At 38.0% G+C, this 27,479-nt stretch overlaps 2 protein-coding genes across 7 annotated transcripts in view; both read left to right on the forward strand.

Moving 5' to 3' along the window:
* Positions 1 to 19,303, forward strand: part of LOC123773367 (golgin subfamily A member 2) — a 31,247-nt gene extending 11,944 nt beyond the window's left edge. For 5 of the 6 annotated variants that reach the window (XM_069318158.1, XM_045767062.2, XM_045767067.2 and 2 more), the window contains exons 8-18: positions 48 to 242; positions 611 to 811; positions 2,483 to 2,701; positions 4,006 to 4,112; positions 6,200 to 6,395; positions 8,127 to 8,262; positions 9,899 to 10,096; positions 11,424 to 11,594; positions 12,935 to 13,062; positions 13,563 to 13,665; positions 14,521 to 19,303. In XM_069318158.1, coding sequence (XP_069174259.1) covers positions 48 to 242; positions 611 to 811; positions 2,483 to 2,701; positions 4,006 to 4,112; positions 6,200 to 6,395; positions 8,127 to 8,262; positions 9,899 to 10,096; positions 11,424 to 11,594; positions 12,935 to 13,062; positions 13,563 to 13,665; positions 14,521 to 14,849 — 1,983 coding nt within the window. In that variant the 3' untranslated portion in view covers positions 14,850 to 19,303. The remainder of the gene's footprint in view (positions 1 to 47; positions 243 to 610; positions 812 to 2,482; positions 2,702 to 4,005; positions 4,113 to 6,199; positions 6,396 to 8,126; positions 8,263 to 9,898; positions 10,097 to 11,423; positions 11,595 to 12,934; positions 13,063 to 13,562; positions 13,666 to 14,520) is intronic. The other variant, XM_045767064.2, reaches the window with a different exon arrangement.
* A 3,464-nt stretch (positions 19,304 to 22,767) lies between these two features.
* SCaMC (Short Calcium-binding Mitochondrial Carrier) overlaps positions 22,768 to 27,479 on the forward strand; it is a 103,696-nt gene continuing 98,984 nt past the window's right edge. Inside the window, exon 1 of the mRNA XM_045767058.2 lies at positions 22,768 to 23,148. Coding sequence (XP_045623014.1) covers positions 22,957 to 23,148 — 192 coding nt within the window. The 5' untranslated portion in view covers positions 22,768 to 22,956. The remainder of the gene's footprint in view (positions 23,149 to 27,479) is intronic.

A 27,479-nucleotide genomic window follows, 5' to 3' on the forward strand; every position in this document is an offset into this window, starting at 1 on the left:
GTGGTACTCCAGTATGGATATGTTTTAAAATGTCTTTTTGTTAATAGCTGAGAGATGGTACAAGTGAAGAAATACAGTCACAGCTTGAGAAGGTACAGGCATCTCACTTAGAGAGCCAGAGACAACTTCAAGCAACTCAAGCTGCTCTCTCTCAGGCACATGCTGAGAACTCTAAGATAGCGTTGCAGTACCAGCAGTACACCACACAACTGGCAACGCAGACTCAGAGTTTGCAAGAACAAGTATGTCACTGTAACCAGTTCAACTTGTGAAGTCACAGTAACTGTTTATATATCTTATGTATTTGCCGGCAGGTAGGATGCATGTTCTTGTCCATCACCAATTAAATTTATATTGTATTTACATGAGCAAAATTTTAGGTTTTCCTTATAAAACCACTTGAAAATCACTTGGAACAAATGATTAAATCAACATCCTGTGCTAAACTAAAATATTAATAAACAAAATCCACCAAATATCCTTGTAAGATAGTGTTACATACCTGCAATTATGGTGCCTTTATAAATTATATTTTCCTTAGCCTGATATATTGTTAACTTCATACTGTATGCTGATAGACTACATTATTAATATTTATATTTATATTTAGATGAAGCAATTGATGATGGAAAAAGAAGCATTAGCAGTGGCTCTTGAAGAGACAAAAGCTGAGCTTGAGGCCGTGTCACAACCAAGTCCTTCACCATCCTTTAATCACGCTGAAATGGCAGCCGAGAGCGAGCGTTTGGACCAGTCTGTTACCACATTACAAGAAGAGAAGCTCCAGTTAAAAGAACAAAATGCTGCTCTGGTATATATCTTGACAGTTGCAAGTGGTAGTGAACTGCTGGTATTTAGTATTCACAGATTAGCTCACTTATTATATGTATAGTATGGGTTCTGTACCACAGTGGTCCCTGGCTCACATCCCAGGGACCTGGGTTCAGTCCCCAGGCAAGACATAAACAGTTGGCCACATTTCCTTTCACCTGAGGCCTCCATTCACCTAGCAATAAAATAAGGACCTGGGAGTTAGATAATTATTATGGGTTGCATCCTATGGAAGGTCAGTGATTGGCATGGGGGGGGAGGAACCTTGATAAGCCTATGTACAGGCTTCCTGTCCCCAAGAACAGGAATTATAAATCTTGTCCTGCAGGACAATTACCACAGAGATGCTCAGCATTCATATGAAAGACACCATGCACGCACCATTCTAATTTCTCTCAAATAAGCATTTTAACACTTGTTTCTTCTTACTGTTGTTGCTTGTTAATGTTTTCCTCTTTATTCCCGAGCTGTGTACCTGAATGATAATACTTCAGTTTATAATTCCGCTGGAACACTCCTCAGGAATGATGAGGAGGGACATTTGACAAGCTACTGGCTTCTGGTCCCTGTCGAGGTCACTAGAGATGGTGGTCCTCGGATAAATACATAGTACGCGTTTATTTGAATCTCTTGAGAATTTGTTTCGTTGAATTACATTTTGAGAGGAGAATTGTATCTTTATCATCCACCATTTCCATAACTTCATTAATCTCATTTCTCACATTCTTAATATTTATTCAGATTTGTTAGAATAAATTGTTACATTATACTTTATTGGTTTAGTTACAGGTATCATCTGCCCTCACCGTTGGGAACCTTCAAATCAAATAAAAATCTTTATTCATAAATGGTTGTACTGTACATTTATTATTGAGACACTGTAGTGTACAAAATATTTTGGTACATTATTTTCTCAAGATGTCAAAGTAATACCCAGATTTTTTGTCTTTATCCAGATACAATGATTATTACCCATAAATCACCTCTCTAGATGTCTACCCATGTGTTATCCTACAGTTTTAAGGTTCAAACATCAACCTGAAACTAAAAGAATAAAAAACAAAAATTAAATGCCTTATGGCCCCTTAAATTTGACAAGAAAATTCTTAGTTTTCGTAGGCTGTGTGCATAATCATGGCAAATGAAATGTTTTAAATTTGATTTCAACTGCTTCGATAAAATATTATTGGAGTGCAGTACAGTACGCACTGTGTACACTTGATTTAAAGAACAGTATAGAACTATTAGTTTTCATAATATAGGACTATCCTCTGTTCATTTTCACCACATGAGCCCCATCAGCAGATCATCATCATCATCATAGGTAGAGTGCTAGATGACATTTTTTCTGCAAAGATAGTATACAACTCACTAATTTAAAATAACTATTCGGTGCAGAATTTATTCCTATTTCAAATTAGAATTACACAAGTTATGTTATTTACAAATACAAAATTTAACACAGTAATAACACACTGCTTCTAGTTTTTCAGAATTAAAAAGAGACCAAGGAATGTCAGACCATTTGGAATGGCTTTAAAATTAAAATGGACCCTTTTTTTAGTCCCTGTCCTTCTAGTCAGGGCTTGTGTATTTACATTAAAATAAGAAATTATTATCTTATCAATTTTCTATATCTGTTATCATACAGATAAATGATAACAACCAACTTTCAAAACTGGTGGACCAGCTGTCTCACACTGTGGAGGAACTCGAAATGAAGATGGAACGTAACAAAACGGAAGAGGTGGACACATCTCGGCTTCTTGCAGCCATGCAGAGTGACAAAGTTGCAGCTGCTCGTGCTCTCACTCAAAATAAGCAACTTAAAGAACAGCTGGAGGAACTACAGAGTGGCTTTATCATAATGGTAAGTGACAGAGGTCAGAGAGGATTTCTTATGTAGACATTATATTTTTCTAGATAATAATGTTTGTCCAGTCTCTGGCTACAGTAAGTTCTCAAGTTCTGTGAGGGAGGCGGGGCAGGTCCATAATCTGTGTTGGCACAGTAGGTAACTTTTCAAACCATCCCACTTGGGTTATACTGGAGACTGAAGTGGAAAAACTTCATAGTTTTTCCACTTCAAACTTCATAGGCCAGAATATAGACAGGAATATTGTTTAACTCTATACCCTGGGGGTGTAGTGGTAAAGCATATTCTCCAGGGTACTGACCACCCTGGGGGTGTAGTGGTCAGCACCCTGGGGTGTGGTTGTCAGCTTTCCTGTTAGAAGTTTTCAACACAGATACCACTAAGCTTTGCCTTGGCTGACTACCTACCACTTCACTTGATGAATACCTTTGACTCCCACCAGATGGCAACACTGACGGCACGCTAAAGCCCTCCTACCTAACTAACCACCAATTCCAATAGAATTCAAGGCCGAGAAAAATTGCAGCCAAGCATGAGGGGAAGGTGGGGAGGTGCTGAAAGGGCAGACACGGTAGTAACCGAGTTTACTGTTCTGAAAAGTGTTTTACATGTAGCCTACACTCAACACTACCCTTCTCTCTAGAACATTGTAATCTAAAAGAGCTAATAACAATAATACATATTGGTAATTTTATTCCTACAATGGACAGTAATTTTGACAGGATAAAATAGTTACACAGTGGATAATGTGATTGCTTGTTATATTAAGTCACCAGTTGTGTACATAGTGTGTACGTATGGAACATATTAACTCAACTAGGCCTGAGACAGTACTAGCTGTATACAAATAAAAAATGTCAAGAAGACCTCAAGGAGCACATTAATAAACTATAAAAGGTTCAAAGACATGCAACTAAATGAGTTCCAGAACTGAAAAACAAGAGCTATGAAGCGAGGGTTAAAGGCATTATTTATGCCAAAACTAGAAGCTAGAAGAAATAAGAGATGATGTGATCACCTCTTACAAAAATTTGACATGGATTGACTAGTGCCAAAAAATATTAGAACGTTTTCTTTTGTAAACAGTGGTATATGGTTGAAATAAGTTAAATAAGAAGGTGGTGGAGGCCAAAACTGTCAGTAGTTTCAAAGCATTAGATGATCGAGTGCTGGGAAGACCAGACACCAAGAGCGTAGCTCTCGTCCTGTAACTACACTTAGGTAATTACACAGAGTATATGTTGTGTCCGAGTCTAAAGATTTGATATACTGTAATGTATAATGCATTATATTTTCAGAGCAACAAGAAATTAGAACTGACAGAGAAGTTAGAAAAAGAATTGCATATAAGAAAAGCTCTCAACCAAGAGATCGCAACGCTGAATGAAGATTTGACTAACATGAAGTAAGTTTTTTTAACTTTGTGCAAAGTAACCAACTAGCAGTGTCTACATTGACTATAATTTGAATGGTATCACATTGGTTCCCATTGTTAGGAACAGAAACCCCGTTAGACTTTAGGTCAACAACTGACTTTCCATAGAATGCAACACAATAATTAACTCTCAAGTACCTATTTGCTGCTAGGTGAACAGAGGCATCGGATGAAAAAATTAGTTGGAACATCTCATATGGGACCATTCTGTTGTGAGCCAACTGCATTACAGGATAAAATAGTGGTAATAAGAACTACCTTCTTTGTTACACTTCTGCCAGTATGTATCTGCTTTACCACAATGAAAAACCAGGGTTAAGTGTTCACCTGGCATTTGAAATAAGTTTATTGATGTAAAATACACACAAAGGGATGAGGTAGCTCAAGCTATTCTCACCCCGTTCAGTACATCGTGTTAATACATATATATACACACATCACAAACAATAAACATATTACCAAACATTCTGAGATAAACATCTACATTTCTTCCTTTACACAAGTAGTATGGTATCAGACGTACACACAAATACTTTTGTGAGCGGCATTTGGTAAGTCTTACCTCTAATATCATAATAATTACTAATACTGTACTCAAGGGAAGACACACAGTTCTAGAGTTCTAGAATTTGCTTTCCTTCTGCCAGTTACAGGGATTGAACTTTGGCAAACAGATTTGCATTAAAAATGCTGACTTATCTTTTTCCATACCCCTCAAGAAACAGAGGCTATATTTGCCTTTTTATATTGAATATTATTTGTTAGTTCTTTTTCTGAATCTAAAGCACACTATTGTTCCCTAAGGTAAAATCTTACAGGTTTCCTGAACATGACCTGGAACAGTCAGTGCAGGTTAATATCTGGATTAAAATTTTATAATTTGTTAAATACTGTATGAGCTCAGTTATCAGAAGCCTGCTGAACCAAATATATGAGTTATCCAGCCAAATAAAATTGGGTCCAGATAATTTTCTGCCAAACTTCGCCATATCCGAACAAAAAGTCGGATAACCAAAGATTAGGTTACGTAAATTAAATTTTTTTACGTAGATCTACAGTATCACACAGGAAGACAAAACTACAAGAAGACTCTGCAAGCTGAAGATTCTCTTTTAAATTACTGTATAGATTTTATTTATAGTGTGTGGAAATAAGAATTATGGTGGTTGTGGTACAAAAAAATTTTGAATATGGTTATTTTTGGAATTCCCCTGTAAGAGTTCTACTTGCCTGAATGCCTGGCTTGTCTGGCATTCCCTCCCATATAGTTTGGATAAGCGAACTTAGACAGCATTTTAAAGCTCTACAGCCTTGTCCTATCTGGTTGGTAGTGTTGTGAGGCCCTGAAATTTTCCTGGTATGAAAGTTGATTTAGTTATGGGAGGATTTTTGTTTCTCTGCACTGAATTTTTTCCAGAATGTTTTAAGTCCATTTAAAGGTGAGGTCTCATTACTTGAATAAAGTACAGTACAGTAGTCCAAATAAGAATGCAAGAGTGATTTGTTTGTATGACCTAAGTAGAGTAGCATCAGAGAAGAGGGTGCTACATGTACTTATCCTACACATATGTTTCCATGGATGATAACACCAGTAATCTGCTACTAGGAAGCAAGCATTTTAGAACTGGAACTAAATAACCGAGGTTCCATCCCTAGGCAGGATAAAAATATTGGGCACATTTCCTTTCACCTGATGCTTATGTTCACCTAACAGTAAAATGGGTACCTGGGAGTTGGGCAATTGTTGTGGGTTGCATCTAGGGAGAGAGGGGGGGGGCCTTGATAAGCCTGAGTATAAGCTTCCCGTCCCTAACAATGGGAATTATTAAATTGAATGAAGCAAAATTTACTTTTCAGTGTATTCTGATGAAATTATTGTGCTATGAAGTACTGTATATTGTTAGCCATTTTTAAATTAACTTTAAATTAAAATGCTAACTTTCAAACAAATTTGGACATTGATTTAATACTGTATAATCAAATTTAGAAATGTATTTAATTTAGATAGTATTATTTTCTTTATTAGATATTGATATTATTCCTGTAATATTTACCAGGCAGCATTTAGTAGACAAAGATCGTGAGATTGTAACCCTTAAAGAGAATGGAGAATCTCTTGGTAGACAGTTGATGTTGTCACGAAGCCAGAATAATGCAAGCCAGATGACACAACATACCCAAGAAATGACCAAGGAAATTTCAAGATATGAAGAGCGTGTGAATGAACTAGAAGAGAAGCTAAGATTATCTCAGGTAAGCTGTAATCCTTCTTCAGAAAGAAATTTTGTTTATTTTAGTTAATATAACAATCGCAATGTACTATACTGTATATCCATTAGAGCAAGGTCTCCTGTTACCAGCCACTTACAAAGATACATTTCCATTCCAAGTGAAATGCAAAATACAGTATTTATAGTTCTGTATGCTCAAAAACCTATGATGTGAATTGAAAAAGGAGGCATTGATCTATAAACTTCAATGCTTGGCCCCCTTCGGATTAAGATTGTTTTTCAAGGCTCTCTTTCTGCTGGCATTGGCCTCTGGGGGTTGGTGTTGGTAAATGAACCTTCGCTGTTACCTGTGCGCCTCTGCTTCTGTTGCTGGAATGCGCTTTGGGTTGATCCGGTTTTCCTCGTTCCCTATTCCAGGGTTCGTGTCTCCCAGGTTGTCTGCAGGGTTATTAAGTCTAGCCAGCCTGCGGTCTTTCATCGTGCCCATGACATTCGGAAGTTTCCTGCTTATGCTGCCATCTTTGACAACATATCCTGGGTTGATATTCGGGCCCGCTAATTTTGGAGGTTGAACAGGGTCCTGGCTGCCCGTTGTTTGGTCAATATCCGTTAAGTCCCTCTTTTCCTTATCTTTGGTTATGTAGCTCCAGGGAGCAGGAGGGGCTTCCCACAGAAAACTGGTATTGGATGTAATAACACGCCATTTTCTGGCTAAGCCCCGGTGGCTCCCTGGGACCCTCTCTTCCTCTGGTTGGCGGTTTTTGCTTTGTTTTCTGAGGGAGCCCCTTCAGCTCCCCGGAGTTGCCAGGGAGCCTCTGGGTCCCACCCAGAAAATGGCGTTTCATTACATTCACCGCTGGTTTTTTATGCTTAGCCTTCGGACTGAGGTTAGGTAGCCGACGCAGTGGGTCCAGGACCCCCCCTCCCTCAATGGGGGGCTGCACAGTGGCATGGTGTGATGTTTGCTTGTTTCCTTGGGAATTGAGGGAGTTCTGCCTCTGTTCAGTTTTTGGTAGCAATTTTCCTACCATGTGGGGTATGTTATGTATACCTACCTTTCTGGGTGCCTAACACCGGTTGATGGCAGAAAAGGAAAAACCCCAATCACGGGGGATATTCCAGGGCCATTGCTCTCTGTACCTCTCTTAGGAGGCCAGTTCTGGCTCATGGTCCCCAGAAGGCTGAAGTCTTTTGACTTAATGCCCTGGTATAATGAATTGCATATTAGCCTGATAGCTCCAGGGAGTCTCCGGGGCTCATCCAGAAAGTGGCGCTTATTTACATTCAACGACCTGTTTTTTTGGTTATCACTTAGTAATTCATTATTTAGTTAACATTTAGATTGATTGGGGGTAACACTTAATATGTATCTATTCTATAGTGCAGTCATAGTAGGAGTCATGTTATCTGCCTTGGTCAGTAGTACAATGATGGATGATTATTACAACACACGCTCTAGAAAAATGACTTTTCTTACCATTGGGCAATTGCGATGGGTTGAGTCGGGTCGAGATGTGTATGCCACCTAACCCAATTGTTAGGTAGCTCTTATGTTAAATTACAAGAAAAACATTGTTAGGGTGCCTGATAAATTATTACCAGTAATCAATTATTGAACTAAATCTTCAAAATTTATCTTTAAACAATTTTTAAAGACAAACTATGATTCGATAATCTTCCACCACTTCCTGGTTTACCGCACAAATCCTCTGCTGTCTTAAATCTCAACACATGTTTTATATTTTTATTTTAGGTTGAAATGGAAGAATATTCAAAGCAGAACTCTAAACTTCACAGCCTTATAGAAGAATATAGTTGTCAAGCAAGAGGGAAAGATGAAAGTCTGCAGTCAGTGAATGTAAACACTACACAAGACACAAGTTTGCCAAGTAAGCTGTTAGTTTAATTATAATGTTTATGTAATGATTTGTTTATTATTTATGTTTCTTATATTTTATCTTTGGAGTGTAGTGGTCAGCACTTTAGGAACGCCGTCATGTTCTCATACATACAGATTCGAGAATTGCCGTTGAAACCTTGCAACAAGAACACATACGTGACAACATCCATCTGATCACAAATATCATATCATTAATGCAAACGCTCAAACGTCAAGGCCATCGGGTAATGTACTTATCAACTGGGTGCCAAGTCATGTGGGAATAATAGCACTGTGGAGAAATGCCCGACAGATCACTGGAACATTACCTAACACAGTGCACAGTTACAGACCCATTAAGATTTCAACTTAGATTCAACAGAACAGAAGTAGTTGTTAAACACATAGGGCAAAATCTTACTGAAGCTACCATATGAGTCATAAATGCTCATACTCCACCTAAGTAAAACAGGAATTAGTGACACTTAGTGGGCCAGCCAGAGGCTAGGGCCTGTGCAGGAATTTCCCAGCAAAAAAAAAAAAAGTACCCTGGGGGTACAGTGGCCAGCACCCAGAGGGATTATCAGTTAACATTTTGAGGTGTAGCACTCTTCAGTGTAATTACCTTAGTGTAGTTACAGGATGAGAGTTATGGTGTCCAGCTTATGGTGTCCCGTCTTCCCAGCACTCTTTGTCATATAACGCTTTGAAATTACTGATGGTTTTCACCTCCTCCACCTATTCACCTATCTTGTTCCAACTGTCTACCATTGTTTACAAAAGTGAATTTTCTTATATTTCTCCGACAGCTTTGTTTCGTTAGTTTAAAACAATGTGTGTGATTGTATGGTAAAGCTTTCAAGAGCTTTCAGATTCTTACGAGAGATTGCTTTGTAGATCTTTCAATACATGATTGGACGTTTTCCACTGATGCACAGAGACTGACAGAGCACTATGTTAAACTACGTGTACATACTGTCCTTCAATACTACTCGGCTCTTGCCACAGGTAGCAACCTAGGGTACTATCTCGGATTGCTTTTTTTTCTCAAATAAAGATGATTAATATGGTTGTTATTGCTTTTACAGCATTATTGTAAGCAGTATTTAATTTTTCATGTTGGTTTTCATGCTTTGCAACATTTTATTCTGAAAATGCCTCATTGCATTGACTTAAACCTTACAACATTTTCTGTATGTTCATACAAGAAAAGGGCCTTTTGAAATTGTACAGTGTAACACCCTAGTGACAATTTTCAGAAACAATTTAACAAAAATTTTGGTTGGTTTTCATTAAAAATAATTTGAGAATACACCTTCACATTAACTTGGAACTAATGCATATATATACGCATATAATAGTAAGCTTCATATTGAACTTGGTCAGTGAAGAACCATGGCTAATTTTTTAAATGATCTTAAGTGGTTTTATATAATTTTGGAATTATTAAGTAATTGAAGTTACTTGAAAGGGGGTGGAGGAAGCAAGGAGGGTAAGTGAAGATGGAGAGCAGAGGAAAATAAGAAGGAAGGGAAAGTCTGGAAAGAATGGGAGAAATAACAGGGAAGGAGTTTTATATTACAAGATATTGTAGTCATAACATTTAAAAGAATGGACCACTGATGTAATTTTTTTTTGTTTTCCAGATGATGATGATGATGATGGAAGTAAAAAGCTGATGGCAAAGATAGCTACACTGACATCATCAGTAAGCAAACTTGAGATGGAGCGTAACAATTTGCAGTCTCAGCTGGATGCAGAGAAGGCAAGATGTGCAAAATTGTCACAAGAATCCACAGTCAGAGAACACCTCTCCGAATCTGTAATAACATCTCAACCAACAGGTTGGTCTACGCTCTTTGCTCAATTTGTGAGGAGGATAGTAACAGTTGGGCAGGTTTCCTTATAGTACCTCAAGCTTCTGTTCACCTAGCAGTAAATATGTACCCAGGAGTTAGGGAACTTATAGATTCAATACTGGGGAAAATCAGTAGTTGGCCTAGCAGGAACTCAGTAAGCCCGAGTACAGTACAGGCTTCCTGTCCCAATAATGAGAATTAAATTGCAATAGCCATTTAATTAAACCATTAAGTCACAATCAGCTTAAACAAAAATCACCACAGAAGTACTTGTCCCCATCCCTTGTCTCGTAATGCATCACCCCTTGTCTCATCCCATGTGTCTCATCCTCACACTGTCTTACAGAGTGAGGATGACTTTCGCAGATCAAAACTCAAAAAAACTCCCAATGATGTCTACTGCTCCTCTGGTCTTGTAACTTTGCTTCCTAGTTTAATGTCATTGGCAAATTTTTTATGTATTTTATGGCCCATTATTATCTATGTTGTTGATGTATGTAAAAAATGAAACTAGTCCCAAGTCTGATCCACGTGATGCTCCATTTATGTTAAGCATTTGGAGTGCATTTCAATATAGGACTACATACATGTTTGCATCCAGATAATACTTTAGTAGTTCAGACAAATTGCATAACTTGCATAACTTATGTCAATCACAACACGCTCTTAGGGGTGGTGTTAAGAATTTTTGTTTTTGCCTTTTGTTATATGTGTGGTCAATCCTGAGTACAGTTCAGTATAGTACTATACTATCCTGCCTCCACTCCCCAAGACTATTTACAAAAATAATTGTGTGGGGATGAAGGTCAACAAGAGCCTGGTGTCTTGGAAGTGTCCTAAGGTCTTTCCTGATAGTTGGCTTGGGGAGAAATCGAGGCCTTTTTGAGGCCGAATCGTAAGTTTAGATTTAGGAAAGGCATGGGTACTGGTTTAGAAATAGGTGTGGTTGATGTATGCAACAAACTACCTGGTACAGGTAACACAATAGACATAAAACAACTTGATTCTTTCAAGTGTAGGTTAAACATGTACAGTACTGTACTATGTATGAATGAGTTTGTGCCAGTAAGCATTCTGCAGGTGTATTTATTCTTATGTTCTTATTTTTGGATTTAGATTCAGCCATCATAATCTTGAGAAATCTACTGTTTTATACTGTATTTTGAAAAGCGCTGCATTAACGGCTATTTTTCAAACTTCATATTTATGGATGTAACTAAATTAATTTGGAGGAAGCAAATGCAGCTTCTGTAGTTGTTTGCCTTACTGTACAGTACTGTTCAATAACGATTTTATTTTCCTTGCATTTCAGCAGCAACAAGCAAAGATTCATCAATAGAAAGTTTCAAGAGCTTGCAGGAAGCTCATAAAGCCCTGGAAGAAAGATTTAGTCGATGTATGTTGCAAGTAGCGGAGCTGAGTGATGACAAACAACGTCTGGAACACGTAATACAACAACTGCAGGTTGAGACAGAAACTATAGGTATGGAATGTAATTCAAACAGATCTGTAGATTTTCTGTTCTTGTTGTGGGATTGTTAGTTAATAATTTAGCTATAAGTATTATTAGTTTTAAATTAGAAAAGTTACCTTTGCACTTAGTGATCTTAGTGATCCATACTAATTTTTCCCATTATGAAATGCCCAAATTACCATCTGCCTGAAACGCTATGCGTGCTAGTGGCTTTATAAGAATGTAAGAACTCTTGTCTATATAAATAAAATAAAAAATGCAGTCATGGCAGTGTTAAGGATTATTTGAGTCTCGTACCAGGCAAACATTTAGGACAATTTTGTCCATAAGTTTAAGGCTGGCAAATGTGTGTGTGTAGAGCAGGCAACATGGAGTCAGTGCCAGTGGCCAGGACTCACTGGGAAAGCTCTCTTGTTCTAGAATTTGTCTGGTACTATTTGTGCAGTAGTTTCACTCATTTATATTTATACAAGAATTTTCCTTCATTTTCATTTTCTGTATATATACAGCACTGTGCTGTAATAGAGGTTACAGTTGGTTGCATTATTACAGGTTTTGCTGATTGTTACTTTCTCACAAATCTACTAACATGGATCTATGTTGTTGATGTATGTAAAAAATAAAACTAGTCCCAAGTCTGATCCACGTGATGGATCAGTAGAAAATGCGGGCAAAAAACAACATTAGTGATTGTGTACAGCAATTTGCTTTATGCTTAGGTTATTGTACATAAATGGAGAGAAATTACCAAAAAATACAACTACCGGTAAGTGCAGAAGAGGAGCCTGTTTACCAATGACAGGATTATACACTGTAACGGTAAGTCAACATTCCATACCAACACAACAAGAATAAGAGGTGCTGTAGTCCAGTGGTCTGTGTCCTCGACTCACAATTGAGGGACCCAGGTTCAATCCCTGGCCAGGACAGAAATGGTTGAGCATGTTTCCTTTCACTTGATAGCTCTCTTCACCTAGAAGTAAAATAGGTACCTGGGAGTGTAGACAATTATTGTGGGTTGCATCCTGGGGAAGGTCAGTACTGTCTATGCTTCACAATCTGTATTATATAGGGTCCCACCCTTATTCGAGATAGCCAAACATTTGACTTACGTTCTTATCAAGAATGTTCAAAAAATTAACCGATTCAGTATATTTTGTTTATACCACAACCACGATAAGTCACATTTCTACTTGCAAATTCTCGCCTTTTGCTCGGCTTCTCCAAAATAAATCTCGTAAACAAGTTTGCTTAGATATCCATTTCTTAGTACAGTATTGTACATTAGTCAAGATCATATCTTTTTTTGTCCTATACAGTACTGATACCCTTTGTTTTGCTTTTCCCAGGGGATTATATAACAATTTACCAGTTCCAGCGAGGAGTGATGAAACAACAGGCACGAGAGCGTGAACTAGAGCTGTCTAGCCTCATGCATGAGCGAGAGGAAATGAGGACTAAGCTTGCAACTTTACAGGTTAGACAAATATTTTCTGGTTTTCATCTTCTTATTGTTCTTGTGATCTGCTTTGCTTGGCATTTTGCCTTCAAATAAATATCCAATGTAGCATTTTTTTTAATTTACCTTGAAAGAGGGGAATATAGCTGAAAAGTGTAATTATTACTGTATAGTCAAGGTAATGATTTTGAATGGTTTAGATGGAAAGAGCAGGTCTTGTATTAGTTAAAAAAGCTATAAGCCCTTAGTGAAAATAACAAATTTGGGATGCAGCAGCCAAAAAAATAACCAGTGTTTTATCTATTTTTTTGCTGGTCTGGTTAGCCGATTCAATTTTTAAATAATTCTCGGAAATGATCATCATTTGAGTGATCATCATAACTCTCAAGTGATCATCAGCCTTCGTTAAAATGTAACAAAATCAGGAAATAATGCTAAATATTTTGAAAAGTGTGTAGGAAAGTTTCTTTACCTGAATTAAGATGCGGCTTAATAGTTAACTGTTGCTGGTGTTGCAGGACTTGATGGCATCTCTGGCACAGGAAAAGGGACCCGACCAAGAGAAGCTGATCAAAATGACTCGGGTTATCAAGAGTCAGTCTACAGTCATGCATGGTGCAGGTAAGTTAAATATGTATTTGATAAAGTTTCTGCTCCTTTATAACATTAATAATCAGTACATGCTGTTAATTTACAGTGTGCTTCTCAGGCTTAGATTGAATTACAATAATTCATAAATTATTGAATCAGAGTAGATTGATCCCCTCTCCTCCATCTCCTCTGTACATTGTCTATTTCTATCCTTGATATCCTTTTTCATCTGGACACTTTCCGTGCTTGCATTTTCATTAGTTGGTTAAGATGGCAGATGAAACACAATTGACACAAATTAAGTCCAATAGTGTGTCGAGTTGCTTAGCCAGCCTGTGTGTGGGTGTAGATATCTGACAGATAATTGAACAAAGTGCATTTCCTGGCTTGTGCATCTTAATAGTTCCAAGACTTAGTTAGTGAGTACTAACCAAGCTAGTACTTGCCCTTACCTTTTGGGCTGGTAGAGTCTAGACCTTTTGTTCAGCACAACAGAAAGTGATGCTCCTCCCACTACCTAAACTGACCAATAATGAACCTGTTCCCTAGACAAGATAACCTTTCCTCTCAGCATACCTGCATGGACTATATATTATTGTATAGTATTTGATCTTAAGGATTCACATCCTCTCTGCATCTGCAAATGCTATGTTGTATAGTACTTAGTAAAATATATCAGTCCCAGTATAAGTGTAAAATTAACTTTGGAGAGTTCATTTAAACTTTCTTCCCAAGTTAGAAAACTAAGAAACAGAGCAAATCCATGTCAGACTCATCAATCTTACTCTTTTAGTTATATTCAGTAACGTGTACATATTACAATATATGTGTTCATGCATGTGTTTGTGCCTGTCTGTGTAATTTATTTGTAATTGTTCTTAACAGAGAATGGTGGAGTTCCACTCATCAATGGTAGTAGTGAAGAAGAGGCTACCGAACATACATCAATAAACACAACAAAAGCTGTAAACATGGAGGTACAGCCACTCCAAAAAGAAAGTAAGTCTTCCACGACTGACTCAAATGCATCTAGAAGCACTAATCAATGCCATGTTGAAGAAAATCCATCAAAGAAAACAACAGCCAAGAGTCCAACTGTACAGAGAATATTGGACCTGCTAAACGAAATGGAGGCTACCAGTCAAGTTGAACACTGTGGCTTGCAAAAGTTCCATCCCTGTCCCCTGTGTTCAGGAAAGCTTATAACTGTATAGACACCCTAACCAACATAATTGTATGGTTATAGTGCAAAATAAAGGACAAGGAACTTTTGAATCATTGCACAGAACGAGACCGGTTGTAGATCATTACCTCACTTAACATCATTAATCTTTTATTCTAAGATTGTTGCAGTGTCCCACAACTTGTGTATAGTTATGGGTAAAATAACCAGTCTTCATCTGTTGTCTTGTGCTCATTGGATATTTCAGTTTTCAACAGTAATATGAGTTGTATATATCTTGCAATAAACAGTTTTAGCTACTGTACTTACTAGGAGAGTTTTTATTAAGTTGGCTGTGTCAGGTGTGTAAGGTTGGATATTAAAAAAATAAACACGTATAACTTTTATTAGACATTTATTTGAATCATTGCTGTCCTATTATTGTATATCACACAAACTACTGTCCATATATTTCAAGTTAGATATATAGATATATAAAATGTCAAAATTTTCACAAAATTAGTTGTATGTGTGTGGTGACTTTCAATAAAACATGTAAGCTTGTAAAACAAATCCACATATGCAATGGCATGGTTTTAAAATGATCACTGTTCAGCCATATGTGTAAAACTCAACCTGGCAGTGGTCTACTTTCTCGGCTCGCAGCCAAGAGACCCGGGTTCAGTCCCTGGGCAGGGCAGAAACAGTTTGCAGCTTTTCCATCACCTGATGACGCTGTTCACTTGGCAGTAAATATGTAACTGGAAGTTGGATATTGTTGTTGATTGCATGCTGGGGAAGGTTAGAAGTCGGTGTATAAAGACCTAAAGAAGGTGTATGGAGAAGCCTAAATACTGTACAGGCTTCCAGTCCCAGACAACGAATTAAATGATTAAATGTCGAAATATTTTCCCTGCCTAATGTGCTCTCTTAACATGCATGTTGTAGTGAGCGTTTAAGCTGCGTCTTCGTTCATGGTCACATTCTTTATCAAGCATAGAGCAGCTTCAAGGAGGAAAACTGTTTCACTAGGTGGTGCTGTTTATACCTGTAGTGTCATTAGCAGTACTTTCTTCACTATCACCAAAAATGTAGAAGTCTTTAGGTTTCCTTTTGGCAATGCGTGGCTCATTCTTAGTGCATTAAACTATGTCTAGCTGTCCACCTCACCATCAAGGTAGTGGTCATACTTTCCCGTTTGGTCTTGTTACTCTATTTTTCATTGACAATATGACAATAATGCTGCTGATAAACACTGCCTTTTTATCTCTATTACAATTTTACATATAACAAGGTGGCATCATTGACTATTATTATGAGCGAAGTCGTGTGATTTGTCCAACTGTGCTTGGTACTCGTGTGAACACTAGTGCTCTTCACTTGTCAGCACGGCTTTGTGTAAAACCTGCTTGCATAACAGTGAATTAAAACAATTTACTGAGTTACTCAAAATAATGTTATTTTTTTATTAAATATAAAAAGCCTATACAGTACAGTATAGTAGAATAAATGATTTGAAAATAAGTTGCAAGAATCTAATGGGGAAAGTGTGTTGTTGAAATGAGATTTTTTCTTGTAGTATTACTTATGTTAAGTTACATGTGGCTCTAGGACTTAATGCGGTAACGAAGTTGAGGCTGATATTGATGAATATTCTTTACAGTAATATATTTTGGGGAACTGTATCCTGTCTCGGGAACTATCAAATACACCCTAAACCCAAGAGTGTTAATACAAAGGAATATATTTGCCAGTTTACTGGGATGATTAAAACAATGAAGCTGTAATCTATGCTTGATCTTATACTTTGACATGTCTCACTATTAAATGTCAACTACAAAATTTTATCTATCATTTATTACAGATTTGTAATCGGCATGTATGAGGTTATAAATCGTGATCAATGGCCCACAGTCAAATTTTAATGGCTAATATAATTGCATGCATTCGTCTGTTTTGTGTGAAAGTTTAGTAGTGTATCTAAGTGTGAACACACTATTTTGTAATATTATTCCTAGAGAGAAATGCTTTATTATTTTTTTGCATTTTGTAGGTTGGATGATTTCAAAAGCATATAAGGTGGGTTCACATTAAGGCTGCTTGGATTCACTGTGCGCCTGGGCTTTTATACTAATGTTTATTTAAAAGGGAAAATTCATATTGATGCTAATCGTAAAAAAGAAATCGTTGTGATATTTTTTTCAAGAGTTGTTATAATAAAAATATAAACCAATTTTACTTAATATTTTCTATGTATTTTGTAAAGTCTTTCAATGCTATTGTATATCATCTTAAAAAGAGCATTGAATGTAAACTAAGCCTTGTAACTGGTATTAGCAGCATCAGTTTAAGCAAAATTGTCCTATTTGTACATAAAAAATGCACATGATGAGCACCATGTTATAGGTACTCTTAGTAGATAAAAGTTGTAAGTACATTTTAGTGATAGAAAGATGAGGTTTTTGTTTGCATTCTATAAGATTGGTATGCAAACATTGGAAATTCAGTGACCGTAACGAATATTAACACACAGTGTTGTAATTTAATTCAGTACATTTTGTCATGTATAAAAAAAAAAGATTGTAGCCAAAGTAATAATTGTTCTTGGTTTCAAAATAGCAAAACCTTACATTATCGAGGGTGTCATAAAGAAGCATTAAACCATATTGAGGTACAGTACCATTTCAGGAACTGAAAGCTCTTAATTTGATTGTGAAGTTTCCCCTAGCTAAGGGCAAAATTATAGCCATGTGGTCATCCATTCAGTGTCTGTCCAGACTTGGCAGCACTTTGCTAACTGAGCAATACAAATATCATCCATAGCGCTAGTATTATGGCAGTTTCCAATTACATTCCATTATAAGATATCTGGTTGGTTCCCACCCCACACACGACAAAACTATAACGTTGTAACAACTTTCTAGCATGCCACAAAAACTTTATAACAAGTTGTAACAATAGGGACCATTATGTTGTGTGTTTGCAAGGTTATAGGTTGTTCTTAAGGCAGAGATACTAAAATGTAGCTATACATTATATACTTGCAACTCTCAAATTAGTAAAAATTTAAAAGGTGGACTAGATGTGACAAGCACAGGCAGCATCAATGGTAGCAGAAAGATTAGTTACATTTACTGTACTTACTGGTTCTCGTGGCCCACAGTAAGAACACTGGTTCACATATAATAGCAAGACATATTTCAGTGGATTTTCACAGCATTCTCCAGGATACGTAGATGATGATGTCTGTAAAACAAAAGCCCTAGAAAAGTACTTGACAATTTAAAAATAGGTCTACTACTGTAATACTGTACAATTCATTAAACAAGTCGGTATTCTATTTGCTCTAATTCCGAAGAATATATAGCACAATGTTTTCCAGTTACTGGCTGGGGCCTAAAATTAACCAATGATTTTAGAGGCCTTAATTATTCTGGTCTCGACTTTAGAATATAGCCAGTACATGATCTTGTGTTGCAGAAACATACAGCAGGTAGCATTATTAAGCTTATCTCAAGATGCTGGATGTGATTTGGGAACTGGCAGTTGAATCCAGGTGTCACTTTGTCCTCGACTTGGAATCGAGGAACCCGGGTTCAATCTTCGGACAGGACAGCACTGCTTGGGCATGTTTCCTTTCACTTGATGTACCTGTTCACCTAACATTTAAATAGGTACAATACCTGATAGGCAAGTGTTATGGGTTGCATCCTGGGGAAGCTTGGTAGTTGGCCTAGAGACATTGATAAGCCTAAGTACATGTTCCTCTACCCAGCACCAGGAATTATTAAACTTGCTAATGAGCAAAGGCCATTTTGCTCAAACATCTCACAGGATTTCACCTTTGGATGTGATCAACATGGAAGCTAGTATGTCAAATGATTTTAAGTTTTCATCATTGTTCTATTCTTGTGTTACTTTAAATTTCATCCAAAGCACTGGAAACAAAAATAAATCTAATCATTATTTCCAACTTTATTTTACTATATTGTACAGTACTGTATTTTGATAAATTGAAAAAAATGTAATCACAGTGCTGTGTTATCTTGCATTCTCCCACATGAGAAGGAACAACATAACCGAGATTTGCATTATAATGCTATAAATTAAGCTTAACATGAATAATAACCAGCCATTCAATCTTAAAATTCACAAATTTTAAGTTGATAAAATACAGTATTGCAAATGTATTTATTAAGAGGAGTGTAATTTAATTTTTTTTTTTTTAGATAAACCATAGGTAAATTTCATGCCTGTTCATACTGTCCTGGTCATTAACAATCCTAGTCTGATAAATTACAATTATTACTGTATCTCTAAGGACTCAAAGAAGTATCATAACTTCAGATGACACTATTATTGATTAATTTAACCATTTGAAAATGCTGAGTTTCCAAAAGGGTGCTTCTCTCTTGCCATGCTACTCTTGTGTTGCAAGGTGTGTGTTGTGAGATTTTTCTATTCCATTTTATCATAATAGTATTTTTATTAAAGTTCTGAAAATATTGTGTTTTTAGTGTTATTTCTTCCTTCTATTCACTGAATCTAAACTAGACTCAGCCCTGATGAGTAATAATAATAATGTTTATTCAGGTAAAAGTGCATACACACAAAATGAGTTACAAACAGAATGTTGGATTTCTAGATAGAGCTAGTATACAATATACAGTACCTTAAAGCGTTTCAGGCGATTAATAATAATTCATTTTGTCTGGGGACAGGCAGCCAGTGTATATAGATACATATCAGGCTCATATCAAGGTCATCCCCCCCACCTAAGATCAAACTACTGATCCTTCCCAGGATGCAACCCCACAACAGGCTGAGTACCAGGCATGAAACACGCCCAATCATGCGTGTCCCACCTGGGATTCGAACCCGGAATTCCCGATCCAGTAAAGAACAACTCTGACTATAACAAGCTATGTAACTGTCAAGGATCATCAGTGACATAAGTCCAATTTCAAGCCTAATCAAGAGAATTCTTTCTACCTCATTTCCATTACAAAGTTACCTTAACTAGTTACTATTTTTCAAGCACTCCAAGTGTATAATGATAAACAATGAACTCATAGCACCAGAATCTTATTGTGCAGTGTGTGCGCGCGTGCGCATGCGTGGTGAGGGTGTGTGTGTGTGTGTGCGCGCGTGCGTGGTGAGGGTGTGTGTGCGTGCGTGGTGAGGGTGTGTGCGCGCGTGCGTGGTGAGGGTGCGTGCGCGCGTGCGTGGTGAGGGTGTGTGCGCGCGTGCGTGGTGAGGGTGTGTGCGCTCGTGCGTGGTGAGGGTGTGTGCGCGCGTGCGTGGTGAGGGTGTGTGCGCGCGTGCGTGGTGAGGGTGTGTGCACGCGTGCAAGGTGAGAGTGTGTACTCACCTAGTTGTGCTTGCGAGGGTTGAGCTCTGGCTTTTTGGTCCCGCCTCTCAACTGTAAATCAACTGGTGTACGGATTCCTGAGCCTACTGGGCTCTATCATATCTACATTTGAAACTGTATTGAGTCAGCCTCCACCATACAACCCCATCAACCAGGTATCAACCAGGTACCACATCACTGCCTAATGCATTCCATCTGTTAACTTCTGACACCGAAGAAATTCTTACTAATGTCTCTGTGGCTCATTTAGGTACTAAGTTTCTACCTGTGTCTCCTTGTTCCTGTTCCACCTGTGCTAAATAGTTTGTCTTTGTCCACCCTGTCAATTCCCCTGAGAATTTTGTAGGTGGTTATCATGTCTCCCCTTACTCTTCTGTCTGCCAGGGACGTGAGGTTTAGCCTAGACCTCTCAGTTCTTGGACTAGTCTGGTGGCATACCTCTGAATCTTTTCTAACATTGTTTTGTGTTTAACTAGGTATGGACTCCAGACTGGAGCTACACACTCCAGGATTGGTCTGACATAAGTGGTATACAGGGTCCTGAATGATTCCTTACAGAAGTTTCTAAAGGCAGTTCTTATGTTGGCCAATCTAGCATATGCCGCTGATGATGTCCTTTTGATGTGGGCCTCTGGGGACAGGTTCGGTGAAATACCTACCCCAGATCTTTCTCTCTATTTTATTCTTGCAGGATTTCACCTCCCAGATGGTACATTGTGTTCAGCCGTCAGCTCCCTTCGCCTAATTTCATTACTTTACACTTTCCTGAGTTGAACTTTAATAGCCATTTTCTAGACCATTCCTTCAGTTTGTCCAAGTCGTCCTGTAGTCTCTGAGTATCTTCGTCTGTCTTGATTCTTTTCATAATTTTTGCATCAGCAACAAACATTGAGAAGAGTGAGTCTTTACCCTTCTGGAAGATCGTTTACATATCTTAGAAACAGGATGGGTCCAAGTACAGAGCCCTGTGGGACTCCGCTGGTGACATCTCACCAGCCTGATGTCTCCCCCTCACAGTTACTTGTTGTTTCCTGTTGCTTAGATACTCCCTTATCCACTGGAGCACCTTACCATTTACTCCTGTCTGTTGCTCCAACTTTTTTTGTAACAGCCTTTGTGAGGTGCTGTGTCAAAGGCTTTTTGACAGTCTAAGAAAATGCAGTCTATCCACCATTCTTTCTTCCTTCTTTGCATGTGGTGTGTGTACTTACCTAGTTGTATTCACTTAGTTGTGCTTGCGGGGATTGAGCTCTGCTCTTTCGGCCCGCCTCTCAACTGTCAATCAACTGTTACTAACTCCCGACTGTTGGTACTGGGGGACTTCAACTTTAAGGCAATAGACTGGGAGACCTACGAGGCAAGAACAGAGGACATTTGGACAGGCAGAATTGTAAACCTCATTTTAGAAACATTCATGTATCAACACGTCCAGCTCAGCTCTTTGACCAAAGAGCCAGAGCTCAACCCCCGCAAGCACAATTAGGCGAGTACGTCAAGCAGGCCACAAAAATGAGGGAAGATGTTCCGTCAGTACTGGATCTAATATTCACCAGGAATAAAGAGATATTTGACATCCAGTACCTTCCTCCCTTGGGAAAGAGTGATCATGTCCTGTTGGACATTAAATATGCTTTGTGATATAATCAAGTAGAGAATGGGGACATTGAAACAGTTGATAAACTTGATTTCAAGAGAGAACGCTATGGGGAACTTAGAATTTTTGTGAAGGGTATAATTGGACAGACTTGTTGCTAGCAAGGAAGTAAATGAGATGTATGCCAAATTTTGCGAAATATACAATGAAGGCAAACAAACATTCATACCAAGGGTTGGTTCAACAGAAATTATGAGAGAGCTAGAGATCAAAAGACATAAGCATGGAATCATTATAGGAAGAGGTCAAACCCCCAAACATACCAGTGATACAAAAATGCAAGAAATAACTACACGACAATAAGGAGGCAGAAAGGAACTTTGAGAACGGTATAGCAGACAAATGTAAATTAGATCCTTTTTATAAATTCATTAAAAGCAAGCTGCAGGTAAAAGATAATATTCAGAGGTTGAAAATGGGAGATCGATTCATGAAAAATGAAAATGACATATGACACATTAAACGAAAAGTTCCAAAGTGTGTTTGTACAAAAGGAAATCCAGCAGGGAACCAGACATAATAAGAATTCCAGAGAACAACTTAAGAGTATAGAGGTGTCTGGAGACGAAGTGAAAAAAATACTCTTGGAGCTAAGTAAGAATAAAGCAGTTGACCCAGATGGAGTTTCACCATGAGTTCTGAATGTGCACCTGAGCTCAGCATTCCACCTCAGCTGATTTTTCAGGCATCCCTGTGTACAGGAGACGTAGCAGATGTATGGAAAAAGGCTAACATAGTTCCAATCTACAAAAATGGCAGCAGGGAAGACCCCCTCAATTATAGACCTGTATCATTGACAAGTGTAATAGTCGAAACAGTAAAAAAAAAATAATTGAAACTAAATAGGTGGAACACCTGGAGAGACACTATATAATATCACACAGGCCCGAGAATCGAACCCGGGCCACAGGATTACGAGTCCCGCGCGCTGTCCACTCAGCTACCAGAGCGCCGTGTGTGCGAGGCGAGGGTGGGGGAGCAGGGAGCAGCAGGGTGCAGCAGCAGCAGCAGAGTGTGGCGGCAGAGCAGCAGCAGCAGAGTGTGGCGGCAGAGCAGCAGCAGCAGTGTGTGATGGCCAGTGGTGAGGGACGGAGCCTCAGAGTGTGACCTGTGTGGTGCCAGCAGCCACTCGCCATGCCGGGGAACAAAGGTGTCCCCGCCAGCCCTCGCATCCACCATGTCTACGAGACGCCCTCCGAGGAGAAGGAGAGACTGGGAGCATTGTTCAGCAAGTTAGACACTAACGGTGACGGCAGGATTGACGTGAATGACTTGTCAGAAGGGTTGACCAAGTTGAATGTGCCTCAGGTTCCTGGCTATGCTGAGGTGTGTACTCCGCCCTTGTTTAAACTGCCGATAGCTTCTCTACCAGTGCTTCCTCACGGAGCCCTAGTCCTGCTGTCTTCATCCTAGGAACCCTGCTGTGGTACACTGTGGTACACTGGTACACAGTGTGGTTCACGCTCTGGTACACGCTGTGGTACGCTGTGGTTCACACTGGTACATGCTGTGGTACACTGTTACACACTGGTGCACATTATGGTACACAATGGTTCACACTGGTACACACTATGGTACACTGAAGTATACAGTTGTACACTATGGTACACTGTTACACACTGGTGCACATTATGGTACACAATGGTTCACACTGGTACACACTATGGTACACTGAAGTATACAGTTGTACACTATGGTACACAGTGGCCGGGTTCCTGCAGGCCATGGTTGTGGTGGGTGTGTCTACCTGCAGGCAATAGATGGCATTAGTCTGGCTCATCTAGGTAGTTAATGGATTTTTGTTCATCATTAAGATGAGGTGACACGGTGAAAACACTTGACAAGACAGTGTAGCCTGTGGTCATGTTCTACACAGGAAATTCGTACAATAGCTCATTTTCTAATGTTAAACAATAAAAAACTACATATAGTTTATTTGGTCAGGTTAGCATGTCTGGGGTAGGTTTTAGAATCACGTGAACTGTCTTATGTGCAGTAACATCTGATGCGGTTCGAGCGTGGTAATATCGTACTCACTTTATCTGACTTGGATTTTTCGTCCATATGTTGACGTTTAAGAAATAAATTTAAAATTTTTTAATTTATACATCTAGCATGTAAAACAAGCTTTACATTCGTAATATATTTTGATTAGGTTTTAAAATTGTATGCAAGCCATCTCCTGCACAGCCACTTGAGCTGGTCAGTTCAACGATGGCCTCGCTTATTGCAGGTCGGTGCTCGATCCCCAGTGGTTGGGAACCATTTCCACCCTTTATCTTATCCCAGATCCTTGTCATCATATAACCTTCCAAATGCTATAGTCATACTGGCTTAGTGCTTTCTCCTGATAATTTGTTGCTGCCCTTCACGTAGTATTACACTTCACTTAGTAATACACTGTTCACTTTGTATCCAAGATGGTTCGACAGCAGATTTTAAAATGTCAAACCTTACCTAACCTAAACTAAGCCAACCACTCCACCCACCCCAGTCCAACCTAATAATATATAAACTTTTATAAATAGAAAACAAGATTTGTTGAAACACCTGTTTATGATTTAACCAAACCCCTTTTTTGAATCTGTATTTGATGAGGTAATAGAAATTATTAGTTTACTAACCTTGCACAATTCCATATATTCTCTATACTGTACTTTAATGGGTATGGCTGTTTTGCAGATCAGAAATCAGTGCTATTAAGCTTTTGTAATTGGATAAACTGTTCCCTAGGTGTATGGTCAAATTGTACACAAGATAGTTTGACAAGTGTCATTTCCTGATTGTCTAAACTGTATACAGTGTACAGTATTGTTAGGATGTGTTACTGGTAGCTTTGGCTAGGCTTTATTAGGCTCAAGTTGGTTTGGGTTAGGTTAGGTAGGTTTTAAAATCCATTGGCAAACCATCTTGTGTATGATGTGATTTGTATTTATGTATAACACCAGCATGTGTGCTAGTTAGTTATAGTCTCATGAACTTGAATCCAAAGTACAGTATTTGCTCAATACTTTTTTTTTTAATATTCTTTTCTTTCTGTATTAATCTGAGGATCATCTGAATAATAACAACATCCATAGCATAGTGCAAATGATGATGCATGTGTCATCTGGTTAGTCAGGTTAAGCATCATTGGATCTGCTCAGTAACTGGGTAAGTGACCATATGGGAAGCCTTGCCCTTGGCTAGAAGGACCTTGATAAGCCTATCAAGGTCCTTCTAGCTAAGGCAAACTTTATGATAAAGTTTGCATATGCTGGCAGACAACATTGATGCCATGTTGATTTCATGTTACTCAAAAATATTTTGCCCACTGGGTCATTTTCCCATACTAGATACAGTAGTGGTATGCCATAACCCATGCCTAACCTAAAAACATAAATATGTTGGACACAGACCAATGAGGTGTTAAAGAATGTTACTAAGGTAAGCTGTGATGGAAATTACAATGAAGATGAGAATCATTACATAGTGAGTTGACTTATTTTGAACTTGTTCATGTTCTAAACTTCCCAACCTAACATGGTCTTTCCCTATCTAAAGCAAAAAATTAAGTAAATTATCATGATATCCAAATGAACTTGTCCTTTTAACTGCTGACAGGTATAATGATTTTATCAATGAAGGGAGAAATATTCTAGTTCTCTATGTATACAATATAGAGGTACTGTACCATATCAGGTGCAATTGTAAGGACCCATCGCCTCGGAGAAGGGAATCAGGGTATTCAGAAAAAACTTGCTGTTTGAATGTAAATACATACGAGTATTCACTTCTACCACCCCCTTTTTTATTATTTATGTTGTACACTTGTATACTTATAATACAGTACTGTATATAAATTTGTTTTAGTTTAAATTACCAATCCTATGAGAGGTTGATAGACTTGAGAACGGAACTCCAATATTCATTTGCTAAGCAGATTACAGTTCAGTGTTCTAAACTAGTTAAAGTTTAGTATATACAGTACATTAACAGTAACTCTTATGCTGCGTAGGCTACTGTAATTAAATTTCAGAGGTGAATAAAATTCTTTGAAGTGCTCTTTAAACATTGGAAGCATGGAACCTCTTTTTGAGAGAAACTTTAATGTTATCAGTTGTGAGTCGTATACAATACTGTATAGCCTAAAGTACATTTCATTCATTAACAAGAGGAATGACTGCTGTTTGGAATTGATACGAGTCTTTTGTTTTGAGGATGGGTAACAGACCAATTGTTATATTATTACTGTACTATTAACTATGCAGGTGATTTTCCTATACCAAAACCTTTAATGAGAGCAAACAATCTTAAATTACAGTACATACTCACAGCTTGCGAAAGCTTTGGGTCTTGTAATCTACACTGAAATACTTATGGCATTTAGCACAAAAAGTGAACCACAAAACTAATGATTGATAGCATATCTATTGACTGCCTTATCTGTCAAACACCTTGGAATATTAGTCCCTTATATCTTAACTACTATTACAAAATTGCAGAAACAATGTAGAGAGACTCAAGGCTCTCAGACCTGTAGTAGTGTATGTATTTAGCTTATATAAGGGTTCTGATAAACTGTCATACACTAATCTCCTGTATCATAGCAAATGTGTCGATAGACTGGAGAAAATGCAAAGTGAAAAACTCATTGAATTACAATGTTTTCCAATAACCACCAGAGTTCTTTTAATATGCAAAAAAGAGAAAGTTCTACCTAGTTTTCGAGATACAGTATAATATTTGAAATTAATCTTATTAAAGGACCATAGCTTATGCCTGGTAAGGAAATAAACTTTCCATCAATTTAATTATTAGAGCACAATCAGTGGAACTATTGATTCTGGATGGATTCAAAGAACAAACATTGTAATAAAAGTTTGAATTGTACGATGTGTGCAAAGGTGAAAAAAGGCAGCCCCCTACCATCCTAGCAGGTAACACGACACTTACATGCCACAAGAAACTAATCACACAAAACCTACACACTTGGCTTGCTGCTAAATCAAATGCTATTTGATCAGTAGTACAGCTGGGTTCATTTTCTACTCACAACAGGAATGTAAGAGTCAATGCCTGTAATTGGGCATTCCATCTTACATGGTTATTTTTGTAGTGCTAAAAATTATTGAAGACACTGCAGTAGACAGCTTAATTATCTCCCTCTCCTCATTACTAGCTCTAAATATCTTGTAATCAAATATAATAATACTTGTCTTTTAAGCCAAATATAGATACTGTATATGCATACTTAATAAAGGAGTGACATTACACATTAGGTCTCAAGAACATGATAAAGTAGGTGCCGTTGCCACCCTTGCAGGAACTAGCAGATACATTATTAATCCCCTTGAAATGTGCCAAACAGAACACTTGTATCGATAAGTGAAAAAATAGACTAACATGGTGTCACAGATCAAATATAATTTGGCTACAGTAACTTTGACAGTTCAGCTTGTATGGAGCTCTAGATGACATGAAATAAAGAGAGTATTGACTAAGAAAGGGATTCACACTGGCCCATTAAATCTTATACTGTTTGGAAATTTATCCATTTAGAAATACTGTAAATCTAAACATAATTGCATGAAATGACAGCATTATATTACTGTACTAATGAAAAAATATCTGAAATTCTTGTGTACTGTATACACATTTTTCTTCTAGTAAATGCA

This window comes from Procambarus clarkii, chromosome 89, assembly GCF_040958095.1.
Source record: "Procambarus clarkii isolate CNS0578487 chromosome 89, FALCON_Pclarkii_2.0, whole genome shotgun sequence".
NCBI lineage: Eukaryota > Metazoa > Arthropoda > Malacostraca > Decapoda > Cambaridae > Procambarus > Procambarus clarkii.